The sequence below is a fragment of the Pongo abelii genome, chromosome 14, assembly GCF_028885655.2.
Source record: "Pongo abelii isolate AG06213 chromosome 14, NHGRI_mPonAbe1-v2.0_pri, whole genome shotgun sequence".
Lineage (NCBI taxonomy): Eukaryota > Metazoa > Chordata > Mammalia > Primates > Hominidae > Pongo > Pongo abelii.
The window spans coordinates 26,434,221-26,455,224 of NC_071999.2; the positions used below are offsets into that span (position 1 = coordinate 26,434,221).

At 39.6% G+C, this 21,004-nt stretch overlaps 1 protein-coding gene across 9 annotated transcripts in view; it reads left to right on the plus strand.

Moving 5' to 3' along the window:
• The first annotated feature begins 435 nt into the window (after nt 1-435).
• Nucleotides 436-21,004, plus strand: part of LOC100460674 (mitochondrial intermediate peptidase-like) — a 171,778-nt gene continuing 151,209 nt past the window's right edge. For 7 of the 9 annotated variants that reach the window (XR_010136650.1, XR_010136651.1, XR_010136652.1 and 4 more), the window contains exons 1-6: nt 436-2,502; nt 2,870-2,922; nt 5,440-5,613; nt 10,291-10,379; nt 12,729-12,815; nt 17,086-17,149. Coding sequence is in view for 6 of the 9 variants with exons in the window: in XM_063714719.1 (XP_063570789.1) it covers nt 2,052-2,502; nt 2,870-2,922; nt 5,440-5,613; nt 10,291-10,379; nt 12,729-12,815; nt 17,086-17,149 (918 nt within the window). In the remaining 3 variants the exon portion in view is untranslated. The remainder of the gene's footprint in view (nt 2,503-2,869; nt 2,923-5,439; nt 5,614-10,290; nt 10,380-12,728; nt 12,816-17,085; nt 17,150-21,004) is intronic. The other 2 variants (XM_063714723.1, XM_063714724.1) reach the window with 1 other exon arrangement.

Below are 21,004 nucleotides of genomic sequence, written 5' to 3' on the forward strand. Positions count from 1 at the left end.
TTAAGGGTTAGTAACCAATTTTTCAATGTCACATCATACAGGTCAAATCAAACAAATGATTAGCTATCTTCTTCTACTGGAACAAGAACCGTAAGTTCTCTCAGGGTCCGAGAAGTCTGGGACTGATGGGCTCAACTAACATGCGAAGGCTAAGAGGAAAAACTGCTGCACCTGGAAACACAGAGAACGAATTTTGAAAAGAAAAAGAGAACATCTTTAAAGATAAAGAGAAAAAAATCCTCTTTGTACCTGATAATTTAAAAATTGAAGCAGAAAAAGGAAAATGCACTGGCAATTCATTTTCTTCTGCCAGACTCGAAAGGGTTCGTAATTTAGAATTAGAATGATTGAACTGTACCTGCATCAGAAAGCAGCACCTGTTGACTCTTCTAATTGGGATTATGCTTATGTTCTTTATATTTTCTCTTTTGAAACAGTATCTCAAAAGGTATAGTAAAACCAGCAAAATAGTTTATCCAAGGTTTACCAAATGATCAGCTGCTTAATTATGAGTTCAATAAAATCTGATAATTTTAATGTTTTTGGTAATTTTGAAATGAGTGGTTAAAAAAGAATTCTGATTTTTTTTTAGGATTCTAGATTTAATTTTCATGACAAACAATTCTTTTTTAGTGAGAAGGGAGTGGGTGAAGAGAAAAAAATCACTAGGTAATTTTTCTAAAATAACTTGTCTAAGTTTCCAAGAAACACAAAAAGAAGTCTCTCTGAAATATAATTTGGTATTACATAAAAACGAAACAATTATATATCCAGCTCTTCTACGTATATACATAATGTAAATTTCATTCACACTCTAACCTATGATCACATTCATTTGTCTTGAGTCCTATTGGTTTAGAAATTCTGAGGAATAAGAGGTTAATTTTTCTGATTATATCCGAACATTAGAACTACTGATTGTCCTTCCCGTAATTCAGCATCTTTTCAAACTGTGGGCCAACAAATCAATATCTTATTATTAAAATAATAAGACTTGAATCTCTATTTGTTTTCTAGGATTGCCCTAATAAAGTACACAAACTGGGAGGCTTTAAACAACAGAAATGGACTTTCTCACTGTTCTGTAGGCTGGAAGTTTGAGATCACGGCAGCAGCTGAGCCGTGCTCCCTCCAAAGGGGCTACGGGAGAATCCGGCCTTGCTGCTTCCAGCTTCTGGCAGCTGGTGGCAGCATCGCTCCAGTCCCCGCCTCCATCTTCAGGTGGCTGTCCTCCTCCTGCATCTGCCAAATTTTCCTCTTCTTACAAGGACAGCTTCCCTAATCTAGTATGACCCATCTTAATCATATCTGCAAACTCCCTATTTTCAAATAAGGTCACATTTACAGGTACCGAGGGTTAGGACTTCATCACCTTTTTGGGGAGACACAGCTCAACCCGTAACAATCTGCCCTCTGATTCCCAAAGTTGATTTCCTTCGCTTGTGCAAAATACATTTTCGCCCCATGTCAACATTTCCAAAAGTTTTAACACTTTCCACATCAACTCTTCTCACCATCTACATCATTTAAGTTACAGAGGAGGCCTACTGTGATTCATCCTGTGGCAAAATTTCTCTCCATGTGTGATCCTGTGAAACCAGACAAGTTAATTCGCTTTTAAAAGACAGTGGGGGCCAGGGGCAGGCATAGGACAGACAGTCCATTCCAAAAGAGAGAAAGGGGAAGGAAGAAAGGGATCATGGGTCCCACGCAAGTCTGAAACCCTGCAGGGAAAATCCCATTAGACTGCCTTCACTATTTCCCATCTAAAATTTCTGAATGAGCTATGCAAGAGTAAAAACAAGTTATCCGACAGAGAAATCAGAGTTAGAAGTGCAGGATGAATTTACCAAGAGGGTAGGTTAAAAGGGAAACTTCTCCTTCAGGCCTATGGTGGGCATTTCTTGTTTACTCAAGTACCTACCATCTCTCAAAAAATAATGTCCACTGGAATTCGATTATGTCATGATTTTGCCTGCCCCCGCGCCCCCAGTCACAGCAGGAGGGAAGCGCAACCCTAGCCTTTCTTTACTCTAGAGACAGGAGTCGCTATGCCGCGATGGCGGCCGAGAAAGCATGGGAATGACGCTCTTGCTCTCTGGACGTCGACGTGCCCACGTCGAGGCCGCGCCCAGACCCGGAAGCGGGGCCGTCAGGTGGGGCAGCGTGGGCCGCTGCTTTGGAAACGCAGAGCGCGCGCTCCAGGTAAAAGTTGCTGCGCCCAGGACGGGGTTCTCACGGTGGAGGAAAGGACTGCTCCGGGACACCACGCTGTGCGCCGGAAAGCTGGGCGGCTTCGGAGCAAGAGCAGCGCCTCTGCGGCGCAGGCGGCGGGCCGGGGCAGCCTTGAAGCCGGGATCCGGCCCGAAGGGTCAGCACCAGCTCGCCTCCGGTGGGCGCCGCCTTCGATGTCATTCAATGTCAAGTTCCAGGGCTGTAGCTTGGACCCGTTTGGCGAGCGCGGAGTGAGTGGCGCAGGAGGAGCTCCCCTAGGTCCCCGAAGTAAGCCGGCGCCTGCTCCACGCGGCCAGCGACACTCAGAGCGAGATTGTTTGGGCCTGGGAGGAGGCGGGCAGCGAACCCAACTTGTATAGTGGGGTCTTGTGTGCGCTCTCAGTGACAGGCAAGGTCACCTCTGCTATGAGGGGCCGGGTTTAGTGGTCTCCTCCCCAGAGTGTTGGATCTAGGAAATGCCTGCGTTAGCCCCTTGCTCCACGTGAATCTGAATAGTTCGTTCTGGCGGTGGCGGTGAATTCGGCCTGCCAGGACCCGCCCTCTGCCTACACTCAGCGGCACCCCGGCTAAAGCCCTTTAGCTCCACCGCTACAGGCCTGTCTTAAGAGGCCTCTTTATCCCTGTGCCTTCACAGGCGTCATCACGTGGTCTTTTTCCAAGGACAAGGCTGCCTGCAGTCAAGTAATGGTAATTTAATTGATACCTGAAATTCTGTCACCTATTAATTTATTTCAAAGCTTTGGGCTTTCTTGTTTTGAAACACAAAACTCTGTTGAGATGAGTCTGACTTCGTATAGTGCCATGGAATTGGCCACTTTGATTTCTTACCCCAGGAAGTCACTAGATTGCATTGTTTGCTTCTTATTTATATGTACCATGCCTAGTGTCGTACCTGGCATTCAGTAGGCCTCAGTAATTGTTCAGTGAGCGAATGAAAGGTGAGAGGAAGGCAAGGTTGGAAAGGACTTACTGATGCATGTTCTACTTGGAGTTTGTACATTTTGTCCATTTTAGTTAAGGATTACTTTTATTTTTGCCTTTCATTATACTGTATTGCCTTATAAAGAGGAGTCTGGGGTATTGTTGCACTGAGCTAAAGGGTGTATAATTCTTGTTTTATCTCCGTTATCAGCTTTGTCGACTTTAAAATTATTTTGTGTGAAATTTGCTACACCACCTTCCTTAAGGGTATGTAGTGTTGATATTAACATAGTTGGTGTGAGAACTACTTGTAGGCGCTGAGCAGAAAGACGTGAGGGGAAGCCTGATTTTGGGTAGATGAGATATAACTAATTTTAGCTTTATTTTTCTCTTTTGTATCATGATATTTGGCACTGATTTTCAAATTTTAGAGTTGGTTTTTGCCTTGGAAAAAAAGGTTTATTCAGTTTTTTAGCATTATGGTCACTAGTAATCCGAGAGTTAGAATTCCCGAGAGCAATATGGGCAGGTTGTACTGGGAAGTGGAAGTAGTCTGTGCTTGAATCAAATTAAATCAGTATAAAGATGACGTTTGTGTTTGGTCCTGATTCTGCTTTGTCCCCCACTGACTTTCTTTTTTTTTTTTTTTTAATTTGTAATATATTTTGAAGAGCGATTACTAGCTTAACTTCATCCATCCCTTCTTGTAGCAACAGTAGGGCTTGTCAGGCCTGAAGGTTTACCTGTTGGTATTTCTGAAAATCTATGTGTTAAGCACCTACAAAGTGAATTAACAAAGCCTAGCATCTGCTCCGGTCATTTGTTTCTTCCGTTGAGTTCCCCCATGTGTTAGACGGTCTATTGGATAGCTAGTTAAAGAAATGAAGGGCAGGGCTCTTGGGTCTGGAAGCTCACCTTTTCAGGAAAGAAGACTTTCAAACAGATAAGTTGTAATAGAAAAGTATGGAAAAGTGTGGGCTTTACAGATGTACAGAGCCGGTTCGAGTTCTGTCTTTCCCAATATTAATTTGTGACCTCAAACAAGTTTTTTCTAACCTCTTAAAGCATGTATCCTGATCTATAAAAGAATGATACTCTGTTGTGTAGGATTGTGTGATTTAAATGAGAACCTACGTAAAGTAGCAGGCACACTTCATGGTATGCGGTAGGTGCATATTAAATGCTTTCTTTCCCTGCCTTCCAGAGTGTGCTAACAAGTGTGATTGAATAGGTAACAAGAGAATGGTCATTCCCATTAGATCAGTGATTTTTGTTTTTATCAAGATATTGAAATGTCTTTGGAACGTATACAATTTGCTCCCAGTTTCAGCCTATGATTTTAATATGTTCATTTAATTTTTCTAAAATATCTGTTGCTTGATAGTCAACTCGTCCTCTCTATTTGGTAGTTGTAGAATAATTGGTACTATGTACTGAGATCTCACTCTGTCAGATGCTGTTGTTAGTACTTTACATGTACTTAGTACCTGTGTCCATGCTATAAGGTATGTATTGTCATTCCCATTGTACATGATGAAAAAAATATGAGGCCTAGGAGGAGAAATAACATGACCAGGGTTATAAGCTAATAATAATTATGGCTAACATCTGTAAATGCTCTGTGCCAAACACTGGTTTATATATATCTATATATATATATATAATTTCATTTAATCCTTGTGGCCACTCTTAGGTTCTGTAGAAGTGACAGAGCTGATTTTGAACCCATACCGTTCAGTTTTTGTTTTTTGGAAAATAATTAAAAATTGAAAAAAAATTGGCCAGGCGCAGTGGCTCAAGCCTGTAATCCCAGCACTTTGGGAGGCTGAGGCGGGCGGATCACCTGAGGTCAGGAGTTCGAGACCAGTCTGACCAACATGGTGAAACCCCGTCTCTACTAAAAATACAAAAATTAGCCGGGCGTGGTGGTGCATACCTATAATCCCAGCTAGTCAGGAGGCTGAGGCAGGAGAATCGCTTGAACTCGGGAGGCGGAGGTTGCAGTGAGCTGAAATCACGCCACTGCACTCCAGCCTGGGTGACAGCGTGGGACTCTGTCTCAAAAAAAAAAAATGGAAGAAAAATGATGTTCTGAAATCATTTTTGGTGTAATTTATGTGGGGTGATATGAGGAGTATGATAGTGGTATCCGTGATCACAGGTATAACATGATACACCAATGAAAGCCAAGATCTCCTTTATGATAAAAGTAATTTTAGTAAATATAAAAAAAGCACAATTTTGAATTTTGGTTATAAATGAGACGTATTCTTTGGTTCTAAGGGTCTTTTTGGAGTTCCTGAGCTGAGTGCCCCGGAAGGATTTCATGCTGCACAAGAAAAAGCCTTCAGAAAGACAGAATTGCTTGTGGGCCGTGCGTGTTCCACCCCACCTGGGCCCCAGACCGTGCTGATCTTCGATGAGCTCTCGGATTCCTTGTGCAGAGTGGCCGACTTGGTAAGATGCTTTGCCTCAGACTTGAAGCTACCTCTCTTTCAACCTGTTAAAATTTAAGTGAAATTTATCCTTTGTTGTTTACTATTAATATTAGATTATAAAGTTAAAAATGTCTGAAACTATTTGAGATCCATTGGGTATAATTTTTTTGTGATGAAATACGTCATTAGGAATGGGAAAATGTTATAGGAAAAGGTGACATTTAGAACTTGTACTTTAATATGTATATTTAATAAAATATACCTGTAATATATAATGAATGAATGGTTACTAATATGGCAAATATTTGCTATATTTGGGTAATATATATTTACATATATATTCATTTGACAGAGATTCTTTATTTATGAAAGCTTCTGCCAAAATTCTAAGAACACTTTATGTGTGCATTTACAACAAAATTCCTCTTTATCTTTTTTTTTTTTTTTTTTTTTTAATAGAGACAGGGTCTCCCTGTGTTGCCCGGGCTGGTCTTGAACTCCTAGCCCCAAGTGAACCTCCTGCCTTGGCCTCCCAAAGTGCTGGGATTGTAAGTGTGAGCCACTTCTTTTTCAGAAGAGGTGTGAAAACCAGTTTTAATAAACCTTTTCAGGAATGCTTTTTTTTTTTTTAATTAAAAACCAAGTTTTCACATCAAAATGATTATAAAGTCTTTTTTTTTTTTTAACATTTTAAATTTGAAATAGAAGTGTATACCTAGATCTCTTCACCAACTAGGAAATCCATTGCTGAGATAGCAAAATTTTCTTTTTCTTTTTTTTTTATTTTTAATTTTTGTGGGTACATGTATATATTCATGAGGTACATGAGATGTTTTGATAGAGGCATGCAATGCATGCTAATGACATCAGGGAAAATGGGGTATCCATCCCCTCAAGCATTTATCCTTTGTGTTACAAACAATCCAATTGTACTCTTTTAGTTATTTTAAAATCTACAATTAAATTATTATTGACTGTAGTCACCCTGTTGTGCTATCAAATAGTAGGTCTTAGTCATTCTTACTGTTTTTTTGTACCCATTAGCCATCCCCACCTCCCCCATACCACCCTGCTACCCTACCCAGCGTCTGGTAACCATCCTTCTACTCTTTATTTCCATGATTCAATTGTATCTATTTTTAGGTCCCACAAATGAGTGAGAACATGTGATGTTTGTCTTTCTGTGCCTGACTTATTTCACTTAACATAATGACCATCCATGTTGTTGCAAATGACACAATCTCATTCTTTTTTTTTTTTTTTTTTTTTTTTTCGAGATGGAGTTTTATTCTTTTTACCCAGGCTAGAGTACAATGGTGCAGTCCAAGCTCAACCTCCACCTCCTGAGTTCCAAGCAGTTCCCCTCTCTCAGCCTCCCAAGTAGCTGGGATTACAGACATGCGCCACCATGCCCAACTAAATTTTTTGTATTTTTAGTAGAGACAGGGTTTCACCATGTTGGCCAGGATGGATGGTCTCGATCTCCTGACCTCGTGATCCACCCACCTCTGCCTCCCAAAGTGCTGGGATTACAGGTGTGAGCCACCACGCCTGGCAATAATCTCATTCTTTTTTATAGCTGAATAGCACTCTATTGTAAGTACCACATTTTCTTTGTCCATTCATCTGTTCATGGACACGTGGGTTGCTTCCTCATCTTGGATGTTGTGAACAGAGCTGCAACAAACATGGAAGTGCAGATATCTCTTCGATTTGCTCATTTCCAGGAAGCAAGATTTTCTGTCAGCCTGAAGGAGCCGACTCTTGGTTACTCATGTCAAGGAAAGCGGCACACACAATTTAAATAGTGATCATTTACGATCTTGTCTACATAGTATTAAACTACATAGGTTTTTCCCTCACAGTCAGTCAATGTTGAGCACCTACTGTGTGCCAGACACTGTCTAGGCACCAGGGATACATGCAGGAATGAAACAGACACAATCTCTGACTTAATGGAGTTTGTACTCTGGCATTAACTTGTTTTTGAAAATTTAGGCTGTGGTCCATTTCTATAGCCTAGTTACCTGAAGAAGGTTTACCTGGATGAGCTGAGATAACCTTCTCAGCATATCTCCATTTTCACAAGAGGGAAGAAAGGCACTGGGTGATGAAGGGATGTGCCCCACTGTCACCTGGCCAGCATGTGGTGCAGTTGGGCTGCCAGCCCAGGTCGAGCTCCTCTTCTTTCTCCTGTTCCAACCATTTCAGGGCTGGCTGGCTGCTCAGGTCTCATGGACCCTTACCTGGAAAGGTTGCAAAGTTTGTTAGCCTCTCCATCTTTAAAAAAAAGTACTTGTTTTTAAAATTATTATACAGTAAAATTGACTTCTGTTGGAGGATGGTACAGTTCTATGCATTTTAACTCGTGTAAATTTGTGCAGCCCTCACCACAATCAGGATACAAAGCTATTCCATCAACATCCAAAAATCTCCCTGTATAGTCACACCCACCCCTCCCCACTAACCTCTGACAACCACTGATCTGTTCTCTCTCCCTATAGTTTTGCCTTTTCTAGAATGTCACATAAGTGGAATCCTGTATACCTTTGACTGACTTCTTTCACCCAGCATAACTCCTCCCCATCTTTTTTTTTTTTCCTTTTTTGGAGAATTTCCTTCCACCCATACACCTGACTTGAGCATTAACACCTTTCAGATGATTATATGTTCACCACAAGCTTCCCGCTCTTAAGGAAGCCGATAAAGTATCTTATTGTAAAGGGTTTTTCTCTGGAGTGAAGTTGCAGGTTCTGGGTAGTTCTGTTGTACTGGGTTTTTGTTCTGTGCCTCCAGTATGTGCATAGGAAATGCGTCTTTGAATGATGGGGGAGCTGTGGAAATGCACTGCTCCAAAGGAGGTTTCATACCCTGTTCACCTAATTGTGTCACTGAAATCAGAAAAGGAAAATCTGTGTCAGTGAATTTCACTATTCAAGTGCAGTCAACCCTCCAGATTTGGGCATCTGTGGAGTCAACCAATCTTGGATCAAAAATATTTGAAAAAAAAAATTGCATTGATACTGAACATGTACAGACTTTTTTTCCTTGTCACTGTTCCATGAAACAATACAGTGTAACAGCTATTTACATATTATTTACATTCATTAGGTATTACAAGTAATCTAGAGACGATTCAATGTATGGGTTGTGCTGTGTGTTGGTTATATGATTCGATGTATGGGGTGTGCTGTGTGTCGGTTATATGCAAGTACTACACCATTTTATATCAGAGACTTGAGCATCTGTGGATTTGGGTATCTGTGGGAAGATCTAACCATTGCCCACTGATACTAAGGGGTGACTGTTGGCGTGGCTGTCACAAATCCCAGAATTTACTGTGTATTTGTTGTCTTAGTCTTCATCTTAATCAGTATTCTAGGATTTTTTTCTACATTTTTGCTTTTGGTCTTCACTAAAATATTTTAACTTCTCTGCCCTATATTTTTTCTTATTTTGACATTTTTAATATTATGTATAATATCTCATTTTGAAAACTTAAAAAAAACTATGTGATTTATATATGTAGTTCTCTGGGTAAAAAAGAACCTTTCTCCTTTTTGAATTTTTAAGATATTACCTACCAGTAATGTTAGTACTATTATAAGGCAATGGTTTTATAAACTTTTTCACCAAATAGTCATTTTGTTTTCTTTGTTTTCAACACAGTTTTTGTGTAACAGAACTGTTTTCCTCATCACTATTACAAATTTTTAAATATGTATGCTAGTGTTTTGAATTTTAATATTGATTATAAATTCACAACATGTAGATTAGTAATTTGTAAAAAAAAAATGTAAATTTACATAACTCGTTTTTCAGATACTTTGGTACTAATGTTATTTTATCGTTACCAATTCTTACAACAAATATACCAAACTATGGATTTAAATGTTTTGGCATTAAAAACTATTTGATAATAAAATTAGGAAATTTTACCTTGTGGTGATTTTATTTCATGTTATAGTCACACATCTTCTTGGCAAATAAAATATGTAGTGTTTTGTAGTTTCTCTGCTTTTTGTTACAATTGACATGAAAACGAAAAGTTAGTTTTACATCATTTTATCTTTTAAAAAAATTGTTGCTCATTTTAATTTCTAATGACTTAAGTAGCAGCAGCAGTAGTAGTTGTACACAGTATTACATGGAGACTGAACTCATATTTTATTAAAAGAACTATAAAGAGACTGTGCCTTTGTTTTCTGCACAAAGACTAGAACGTAAAGACTAAAGTGTAGTTAAATGAGTTTTGAAACTATACTATGTGTCAGTTAAAGAAAACAAGCCTTTAAGAGTTGTTTTCTGGAGGTAGGTTAACCTGTGAGAACCATACTGCAAAGACTTTTAGCCAGAAAGTTGTAGAATATTTGAAACCAATGTCTGCTCTTTTGATTTAATAAAGGGTTAGGAAGAATTTGCTTGGTGTTTATATTTGAAGGAGAAAAACTTTTCTGAAACAAAGTTAATAAAATTTTTTTTTTGGAGTGAAACAAACTTGGTTTCAAGGAATAACAGAATTAAATGTTCAGAAAGAAGCTGCTTTGCTTTACTCGCTTAGGAAAAAGTCAGTAATGGAAATGCATAGGCCAAGCCAATGGCACCTCTTAAAACCCAGTTTTCATTTTCGCCCCCAGATCCTGGAAGAAAGCTTCTCATCAAATTCCCTTTTGGTTTTGTCTTTCCCCTTTATTAGGCTGATTTTGTGAAAATCGCTCACCCTGAGCCAGCATTCAGAGAAGCTGCGGAAGAAGCTTGTAGAAGTATTGGCACCATGGTGGAGAAGTACATGCTGTTCCCCTCCCCACCTCCATGCCAAGTCCTGGGTGATCCGGTTGCATGGACTTGAGCCGTAGGCAGTTTTGTCCATAGCGCTTGTCCCCCGCCCAGCAGGGTGGGAGGTGTGTGTGACCAGGGGTGGCCGGAGGGAGGGCTCAGGACAGGCCATTGGCTCACCTCGCAGGCGGGCACTGGGCCTCAGGGCTGGTCGTCTGTTCTCTCAGTCATTTCCTTGTTTGTAAATGGGGTCATAAAGTTAACCCTGCCTCAGGGTCCTTGTGACAGTTAAATGAGATCAATGTAAAGGTGTCACTTGATAATCTGAGATGACAGACACCCAGGATTCTTGTCATCACCATTATCACTTACCTTAAATAAGGGCTTTTTAGTGTCCTAGTGGCAAATTGGACTTACTAGATTATCGCTTGATGAAATTGCTGTTGCATTGATGGCTGTGGGCCACAGGGCGAGAAGCCAAAATGCTCTATAAACAGTGTCCTTGTGGTCCCTGTTGAGTTGGCATTAGGGGAGTCTAGGGAGGCTGTAAAAGTCTATGGGAGGGCTGGAGCAGGCTCTGGCTGAGGCTGTGATGGAGTGAATTATTTTAAAGTGATTTTGGGGTAAAAGTAAATGTTTTTAAGCCACTTATGAGAGCTCCATAGTGCTTGTTAAAATAACTGAATGGTGGACAGCGCTGTATTCCAACACACTTAGCTGCATGGCACCATGCCAGGCACTGTATAGAACTAGGGAGAGTCCTGGGCTCGCCAGCATGGATTTACAACAGGGAAAAGGGGGTAACACGATAAGACGATTTCATATGCCAGAAATTGTTGGAGGAGGAGAGTGATGGCTTATCTGGTTAGACGAGGCTTCCTTGGAAGACCCAACACTTCAGGATGTGCAGCTGCTGCTTTTCCCCAGGTCACCAACGTTTGTTCACCTTGGCACAATCATGTGTGACTTTCCCATAGCCGCTGAAAACCAACTTACGTAGTGGGATAGAACTGGGCCCTGCAGAGTGCAGGCACTGGGCATGCTGACAGGGCTGAAAGTGGGGACTCCCTGGGAGAAAGCTTTGCCTCTCAGGGAAAGGCCCCTAGAAAGGAGTCAGCAGTGGGCTGCCTGCTCGAGGCGCTCTGCACGCTGTGTCCTGCCGAATTAGACATGGGCTGGTCTCATGGACAAGCACTCTTCATTTTGTGGGAGGACAAATACAGACTGAAATATGGGCTTTATCTCAGGGTCTTCCAACATAAAACATACTGGGAGATTTCCTTAAACCTCTGCAGTGGGGGCAGTGCGGGCAGCGTCTGAGCTACTGTTCCTTTGCCATGGAATGGCTCCGTAGGTGAGCAGGTTAGGAGGAGGTAGGCCTCCACACTCACTCTCTCCCTGACTTCTGGGATCCATGTGTGGGAGTCTGGCCCCTCTTGGTGAGTGTTTTTTGATGGGTAATGACTATCTACGTTTCACTAGTATTTGGGAAGGCCCATGAGAATGTTAACAGAAACCCTTTGATTCATATAAATCTTCAGTGTTTTTTTGTGAACCAACTGAGGAACAGGAGTATCCTTGAGTCTCTGAGTAGGGACTGGTGAGTGGTTCTTATAACCTTATCCCTCCTTGAAGACCTACCCAGCAGGGTGCAGATTGTATCTAGACCCAGCTCAGTGTTTAGCTCTGAGGGGGTCATGGCATTTGCATTTAGGGAAGAGGACTGGTTTCCTGCTAGTGGTACTATGGGGTGGGTTGGGACCACTGCCCAGCGTTGGGCCCTTTGCTCTCTGGATGGCACAACTGCTCAACAGTGGCCATGGTTCATTCACATAGGAAATGTGTGCTGCACACATAATCTCATTTAATCCTCACGACAGCCTAAGGTCTAAATAACGTGTCCAAGGTCCCAGAGCAGTAACAGGGCCAGTCTTGCATCCCAGTTGCATGGCTCTGGCTGTGTCCTGAGCGTTCCCTTACAGTGTTTTTAAATTTAAAAATTAGCTGGGCGTGGTGGTGTATGCCTGTAGTCCCAAGTGCTTGGGAGGCTGAGGTGGAAGGATCACTTGAGCCCAGAAGATTGAGGCTGCAGTGAGCTGTGATTGTGCCACTGCATTCCAGCCTGGGTGCTGGGTGACAGAGTGAGACCCTGTCTCCAAAATAAGGGAAAGAAAGGAAGAAGGGAAGGAGATAAGGGAAGGAAAGGGGGAAGGATGGATGGTTACACTGTTCCTGGTAGGTTATGCTGTTCAGCTTCTGGGCATGTGTGCGGTACAATCTGACACCATTCTTTTCATGTAAAGTTAAAAATAAGGTATTAGAAAATCATCTAATTTTTTAAATTTCTAATTTTTCTAGGTTGAACACAAATGTGGATTTATATCAAAGTTTGCGAAAATTACTAGCTGATAAAAAACTTGTGGATTCCCTTGATCCAGAAACAAGGTACTCACTCATTTCTTTGCCGTGGTTGTGACTGTGACTCTAGAGGTGAGGTTGGGAGACTGTCCCTCAGGGCCTTTGTACTTGCATCCTCTGCTGTCTGGAATGTTCCTTCCCAGGTATCTGTATGACTCCTGCACTTTCTCTAGGACTCCACTCAAATGGTGTCTCCTCCAAAATCTTTACACAGGGTCAGACTCTACCCTCTGATCCTGATTTATTTTTCTTCATAGCCCTCATTCCTTCCAACATATCCTGTTTGTTTATTTGTCCATCATCTATCTCACCAGACTGCAAGCTCCTTGAGGGTAGGGCTTGGTCTGTTTTGTTCCCAGCTGCATCCTCAGTACCTACACATTCATGGCATGTGGTCAGTGCTCAACTAATGAGTGGACTCCTGTAGACAGTTAATAATTACACTTAGCTTTATGCTCAAAGTTCCATAATTGATACTATCAGAAAATATAAGCAAATCAGTTTTATCTACTGGGAGGATGTCAAGATCCTTGTAATGATTTGCTTTGGTTCATTAGGCTACATTTATAAATCTGCATCAAAAAGGCCTTACTTTTAAATCAACACATTAGAATATTTGATATAGGAACCTGGATATCTTATTTCTTTGCTCAAGTGCAATTGTGAATGGAGTAGGGTTTGTCCTTAGGCTGCTTATAATATGTATGTTATAACACAGATTAATTTTTTTTTCTCATTTGTTTGTTCCTGTTTATCTACGTTTTATTGGTGGGACACTTCCTCTGACAACTTGATTCTTTCTGATCCTGTTTCCTTCTCCTATTTTGTCTCCGTATGTGGCTTATTGACCCCAAATGAAGCCATTTTCTATAGGGACCAATTGATCATCCAGTTTGCTGTTAATCTAATACATGAGCAGCATGGTATGTGAGTAACTCAGTCTTTGAGGGGTTATTTTCACCTGCAGGTACCTAGTGGTGTTTCACTTTATCAGTCCTGATGCTCAGGACACTAGTAAAGCTAGCTGTGTCATCACAGTAGTTAAAGCTTTATCATTATATTGCTTTCATTAGCAAAGCGAGGAAAAGTTGAATGCCTATTAATTGTGCCAGATTTATACCAAACTGGTACTGACTTTAAATAACAACAATGTTAAAAATAGAAGATTATTCATAATCTCTATTTACTGAAGATCGATGTGCCCTTGTTTGTGTATAAAGAATTGTAGTGGACTAGCAGACCATTTTAGATAGAAAGGACTTGTAGTGATAGGATACACACCACATTTCTAGATATTATTAAAAATGCCAATAGGAATTTTTAAATAATAAAATGATAAATATATTGGGGAAAATAAACTGGATAGAATATCAACAGTCTAGAAAAGAAGCAACTTGGAAGTAGGAGAGAAGAAGAATTTGAAGTAATAATTATTGCAGTATCATGGCACTTAGATATCATTGAGTGTTGGCTAGCACCCAGAAAGAACTATATTTTAGAACCATGCATATGGCAAAATATAAGACAGTGGCGAAAACAAAGAGTTATAGGTTTAATAAAGTCTTGTAAGTTAATGTACAGAGGAAATGATTTAAATTGAGTAGCTTGTCATGTTATTCTTAGATTCAGTCCTTGAAATACTAGTTCTCTGAGATGTTCAGAACTTTTCTCAGAACGGTTCCTTCAGTCAGTAAGTTTGGAAATCTGATGTATCAATGTATTTCCCTGCTTGAAGAATTTTAGTAGTTTAGAGTCTCTGAGAAGCCAGGCCATAAAGAAACCTGTTTAACTTGGGGTTTTTCCAAAGCCATTAAGAGCTTTCATGTATGCAAAGACTATAATAAGCACATTCTCCAGAAGATATAATGGAGGGAAAATTCTAGTTGCAAGAACAGCCAAAGCTGTAACACACGTTGAAATGAACTTGGGAAGGTAGAGTGCAGAACCGCAACACACACAACACCTAGGAAGCATGCAAGCGACCGAAATGGAGAAGCATGCTCTATTCTTAAGGAAGAAGAAAGCTCAGTAATGTTTATTACTATAAGTTGAATGCTGTCCAATTTATAAAGAATTTTTTTATTGTTACTTAAAATGATTTTGAAGTCATAGAGAATAAATATGCCAGAACAGGCAGGAAAACTCTCATAAGGAAAAATACTAAAAAGGGACTTATACCAGATAGTAGAACATATAAAAATGCTGTATTTAAAGAGCATTATACTTAAAAATGCCAGAATAGTCAATTAGATCAATGGAAGAATAGAGAAATTTTAGACACAGATGCAGATATATATACAGTAAGACTATTTGGTATGTGATAAAAGTGTCATTTCACATCAGTAGGGAGAGACTTGGTTTTCAGGAAATGATGTTAGACCAATGGATAACCATTTGGGGTAAAAAAGTAGATTGATTAAAGATTTAAATATTTTTAAAAGAAATTATAAAACTAGTGGTAATCTTGGGATGTGGAAGGTCTTTCTTGGCATGATACAAACTCATACCACAGAAAGATTCATTGATTTTTAGTATATAAACATTGCAAACTTTGATGTGGCAAAACGCTTCCACATTCAAAGTCAGAACACACAAATGTTGACAAATGTTTCCTACGTGACAAAGGGTTAATATATTAAGTATGTTAAGAGACCTTTCAAATTACTTTAAAAAAAGAAGAAAGAAAACCCCCCTTATAGAAAAATGGGCAAAAGATTCTCTTTGTGAAACTCTCATTTCACAAAATAAGGAATAGCAACAGATGGCCCTTAAACTGATAGCAGTGTACCACAGCTGTAAGAGTGGCGCCAAGTGTGAAGGGGGTGGAAGTGTGTCTCTAGAATGGAACTGCGGGGTTGGACTTTGGCTTCAGAGCTCGCTAAGCCCTAGTTTTCTCCTTTGTAAAAGGGAAATAAAAAGTACTTCATAAGAATCATATGAGATGTAAGGGAAATAATTTGTGTAAGGTGCTTTGCTCTGTACCTGGCACGAGACACACCACCATTAAGGAAAGATAGAATGAAGCAAAACTTTGTCCGCCAGTAGCTGACAAAGTTGAAACAGAATAAGAATAGTACTTCTGGTTTGGGATGATGGATCCTCTCTAGTTATGGGTAAATTGATAAGTCTTTACGGAGGAGCATTTGGTAATATATATCAATGTGCATACTTTTTGATTAATTTCTTGGAATTTATCCTAAGGAAAGAAACGAGGATTAAAAAATGTAACAAGGATTTTTATTATATTGTGGTTCATGGGTGTGGGAGAATAAAAACATTTGCAGTCTATATGACAACACAAAACAAGCATCAAAAGCCAACTTTTTGAAGAACGTTTAAAGACATGGAGAACTGTTCAATGTTTGTGATATAATTTTACAAGAAAAAGCAAGATACAAAAGTATATACGGTTGGGCCTTAATTATTCTAAATATATAATATAACATTAAAAGTAGATTGAAAGGAAATACAAGAATTTTAATAGTCATTATCTTTGATAGGATTAGTGATTTTAAATGTTTCATATGTTTCTGCTATACAGTTTTGTTACATAATAGACCTATATTGTGTAATACGATAAACGTACACTATAAATTTCCATTCAAGGTATATTTGACGTAATAATCAGGAAGGTAAATATATCTATTTTGAAAACTCAAGGAAAGCCAAAAGAGTAGATCAAATATTTGATTATTTCCATTCAATGTTGTTGGTTTTTTTAAAAAAAAATACCATTGACGAAAAAAAAAAAAGTGCTACACTTGAAATTGGTTCCAAGCATGAAGCAGGAGTAAAAAGAAGGAAAACAATTCTCATTAGCCAAGAAACTCAGCTTCCAGCACAGCATCAAAGAATTTAATATTCTAAATAGCTGCTACTGGCTGGAAGAAAAACTGAAAATCTTATGCAGAGGGCCTTTGAAAAATTGTCCAAATATAAAACTTTTATGTTTTTAATTATTGTGATTTGGATTGAGTTGAAATAAATAATTATTATGGTGGCTTTCACAGGTTTGTACTCTCTGAATAAAGGAATAAGCTCTTACATGAAGACCCAATCATAATTGCCAGTTAGATAGATGTTTTGCCTGATGTTTGCCTTAATATCTGAGGATATTAAGCTCCTTGTTTAAAATAAAGTGTGTGTGTGTGTGTGTGTGTGTGTGTTTGTGTGTGTGTGTTTTGAAGAAACTTTTGGCAGTGAGGCTCAAAAAGACTGATTTATTTAACAAAAAACCACAGTTTTTTTGTTAGCAATTTTTATTACCTATTATAACCTGGGCTCATTTCATTTATAGGCGAGTGGCTGAACTGTTTATGTTTGATTTTGAAATTAGTGGAATCCATCTAGACAAAGAAAAGGTACATCGTTCTTCTGTTTTTTTGACTCTTCCAGTTTTACTAACATTTAGTTGATACCATTATTGTTACAGTCCTTGTATATATTGCTTGAATTTGCATATTGCAAAAACGTGCAGGTCTTTTATCTGTTATGAAATTCTTCTATAGATTGTATTTGAATGTAGCCCCCTCTCTGGAAGCTGACCTATCACACCATGATAATTCAGAATTAAGACAGACTTGAGCCAAGTGGAGTGTTTAAGATAATCATGAAATTAGGATGAGAGAGGCAATATCAGGAAAGACTGGCAAGTGAATGGGAAAGCTGATGTCATTGAAGATTGGTAGTACAGGGAATATCACTAGGACCTTACATAAGTGTATTTATTTATATTATACGTGTGTTTGACAGGTGCAGCAAGCATAGATTACACAGTGTTTACACTGGGCTGGGATGGAGGGCCTTCTACCTAGTTCATCCCCTTCATTTTACAGATGTGGAAACAAGACAAAGTGATTTGTTTAAGTTGCCATCCTAACTAACAAATGGCCAGTGTTAGTTCTTAAAATTTCTACCACTGGCCATTGTTCTTTCTAGCGCATAACATCCTGAGAAACCAAGTGCCTCATTTCAGTTGTAAATTCAGAGTTGGAAGAACAGGAGGGACTTGACACCATTGGAAGTTCATCCTGCCGCATAGTCTCCCCCACTCACCTGCAGTCTGGACTATTATGGCTTTTTGTTTGTTTATTTGTTTTAAACAGTAATACATTTTTCCTAGTAAATATAGTAGAATTAAACCACTTACTATGAAGAGATTAAGTTATCAAAATATCTGGAAAAGTAGAAGGCAGGGCCTTGGAAATATGTATCACATACAATAGATGTTACCATTTTGATAGGTGCTGAGTTTGAGTAATGCTGTAACACCTCACACATCTGATGTGTTTGTGTGGCGTTAAAGGCTCAGCATGTGATTCCTGGTCTGACCCTGAGCCAGGACGTGCCTTCCCAGCAGCCCATGAGGCTTATGTGCTCTACTGTAAACTCACATTGCCTAAAGTGACCACATTTGCCCCTTTCCAAATCAATTCTTCATTAATACTTCTCTGTAAAATGAAATTTGGGAGTTAGTTGTATTCTTTCCCTTCCTAATATTCTCGTATCTTCTAACCAAGTCCTTGCATTGTTCCTACAGTCCTGCATCTGTCTGCATCCCAAAAGCAAATCACCTTGATTCTTGTCACCAAACACCTGGGCTGTTCTAAAGGCCTCTGTCTTCCTAACAGTGATTTAACATCAACTCAGTATTTGCTATTTTAAATCATATGTTTCTCATCAAATCCTCACAACAACTTTGAGCTTGGTGCTACTATTATTCCTTGCTTTTTTTAGACCAATGCTGTAGAGGTTGTGGGACGTTATTTTGTAAGCACAGACAGACTCCAGAGCCTGCATGACCAGCATGTCGCCATCCTGCTAGTCAGTCTTCCCCGTCTGTGAACATTGGATTAGTTTTCATAAAGTATTGATTTGTTACTCTCCTGCCCAGAATCCTCCTGTGGACTTCCCATTATCTAGTGAAGTTAACATGTAACAAAGAGCTCACACTCGTGGCTGTGCTCCGGCTGTCAGCCCCTCATACACAGTGCCCTCCCCCATGTGTTGTGTGCTGTCCTCCTAGGCCTGCTCACCAGGTTTCCCTGGCTGAAGTCCCCATGAAGGCTTCATCCTCACGCCACATTGCGAAGCTTTTATCAGTCCCCCAGGTGGAATTTTGTATTCGTCTGAATGTATTTTACTTATTTCACTCATGTGGCATTCTTCTTTACCTTTTGTTGATGATGATGCTGTTATTGTTGTGTTGCTTATCTAAATTCTAGGCTTACAAAGGATCAAGAACATGGATCATGTTTTTTAATGCATATTAGTTTTGGACTCAATAAAAGCATTGAGTGAATGTATGACAAATCATAACAATGCTAGCTATCATCAAGTTTGATATCTTCAGAAGGAAGGTTGCTAGTAGAGAATCCATGTGAATAGTTTTAGTTTTTATGTATCCTCATGAAGGATGCTTTTGAAATTTTGCTGACAAATAATATATGTTCAGTTTCACCAGCATAGACATGGCCGCTTTTATCTAACATTTTATTACAGTGTGGCTCCTCTTTCCCAGGGAGCAGCTCCCAGGGAACCCCTCAATATTGAATATGCAACTAAAGTAAACCTGCTCAGTTTTTCCCTTGTAACTTCCATGTTTGTTCTCAAAGGTGCTCCACTAGGACAGGATATAAAGTAGACATGTTCCATTTTTCAAAAGAGAGACCATGACGTAAACCCACCAACAAAATCTATAAATCATCAAAGCCTGTGTTCTTTCCAGTTGGTTTCTTATTTAATTTTTTTTTTTGAGACAGAGTTTCACTCTTGTTTCCCATGCTGGAGTGCAATTGGGCAATCTTGGCTCACCGCAACCTCCGCCTCCCAGGTTCAAGAAGTTCTTCTGCCTCAGCCTCCTGAGTAGCTGGGATTACAGGCATGCGCCACCACGCCCAGCTAATTTTGTATTTTTAGTAGAGACGGGGTTTCTCCTTGTTGGTCAGGCTGGTCTCGAACTCCCGACCTCAGATGATCCACCCGCCCCAGCCTCCCAAAGTGCTGGGATTATAGGCGTGAGCCACTGCACCCGGCCTTAATTTTTAAGGTCTCATACAAATATAACTTATAAGTTTAAATGTAATAGAAATGTTTATTTTTAACATTAATAACACAGAAATTTCATAGAATTTTTGAAGGGTTCAGATTATTGTGCATTTCATTGTTACCACAGAATGGTGAAGTGACATGCCTGGCAGATCATTGAAGTCGGCATGAACTCAGTTTTGATTTTTCCAGAGATTTTATCAGTTGATAAAATCTTCAAGGTAGTTAATTTTATCACATTTTTTTTCCAAAGTAAAAGTTTTGAAGAAAATTTTGGAACTGTAATGTCATTTCAAAATCTTGTTTATCTTTTTTGTTATTCCACTTGTTACCATTAGGTGGTGATAAATGGCCATATCAGAAACAAAATAAGCAAAGAGAAATCTGGACTGTAAAGAAATGGGAGTCTCCTAAAACTTTTTTCCATGAAATTTGAATTTTCTGTATTGAAATTCTGGGAATATGGATATAAACTCAATTTTTTCAGCGTCTTATCAAGCATGCCTCTACATCATCTATGTTTATCTTTAAAAAGTATATTAGTATTGTGGCTTAATCATTTTTTAGGAGCATAGAACAGTTGAGAACCTGTTAATTGCTATCTCCTCTCCCAGAAAGATTTGTGTACACATTCACCTGAAGCCCAACATGAGCCCAGTGCGGAGCCTGTCTAGTTTTTTAGTAACCAGTAACTGAAAATTCATATGCAGAGCCTGTCTAGTTTTTTAGTAGCCAGTAACTGAAAATTCAGCCCTTCTCCTCCAGTCAGCCTAATTATGTGGTTTCTACTTTATATTTCATCTTAAAGCATTTATGGCAACACCTTTGCTAATACACATTTTCTCAGGTGATTGTGTGTTACAAAGGTATGACTGCAAGATTAAACCTAAGCAGATGTGTCCGCACCATCCACGTCCTCATCACTGACCATTTGAAGGCCTGGCAGGAGCAAGGACCATGTGCCACATGGCAGGGACACAGAGTAGAAGAAAGGACCATGCCCTGGGGCTCCAGTCTACTTCTTAGACTTCACTGTATCATTCTGTAGCAGCTCAAGCACATGCAAAATCAGAACTTTTTTCCCCCCTGAGACAGGGTCTTGCTCTGTTGCCCAGGTTGTAGTGGTGTGATCATAGCTCACTGAAGCCTTACCTCCTGGGCTCAAGTGA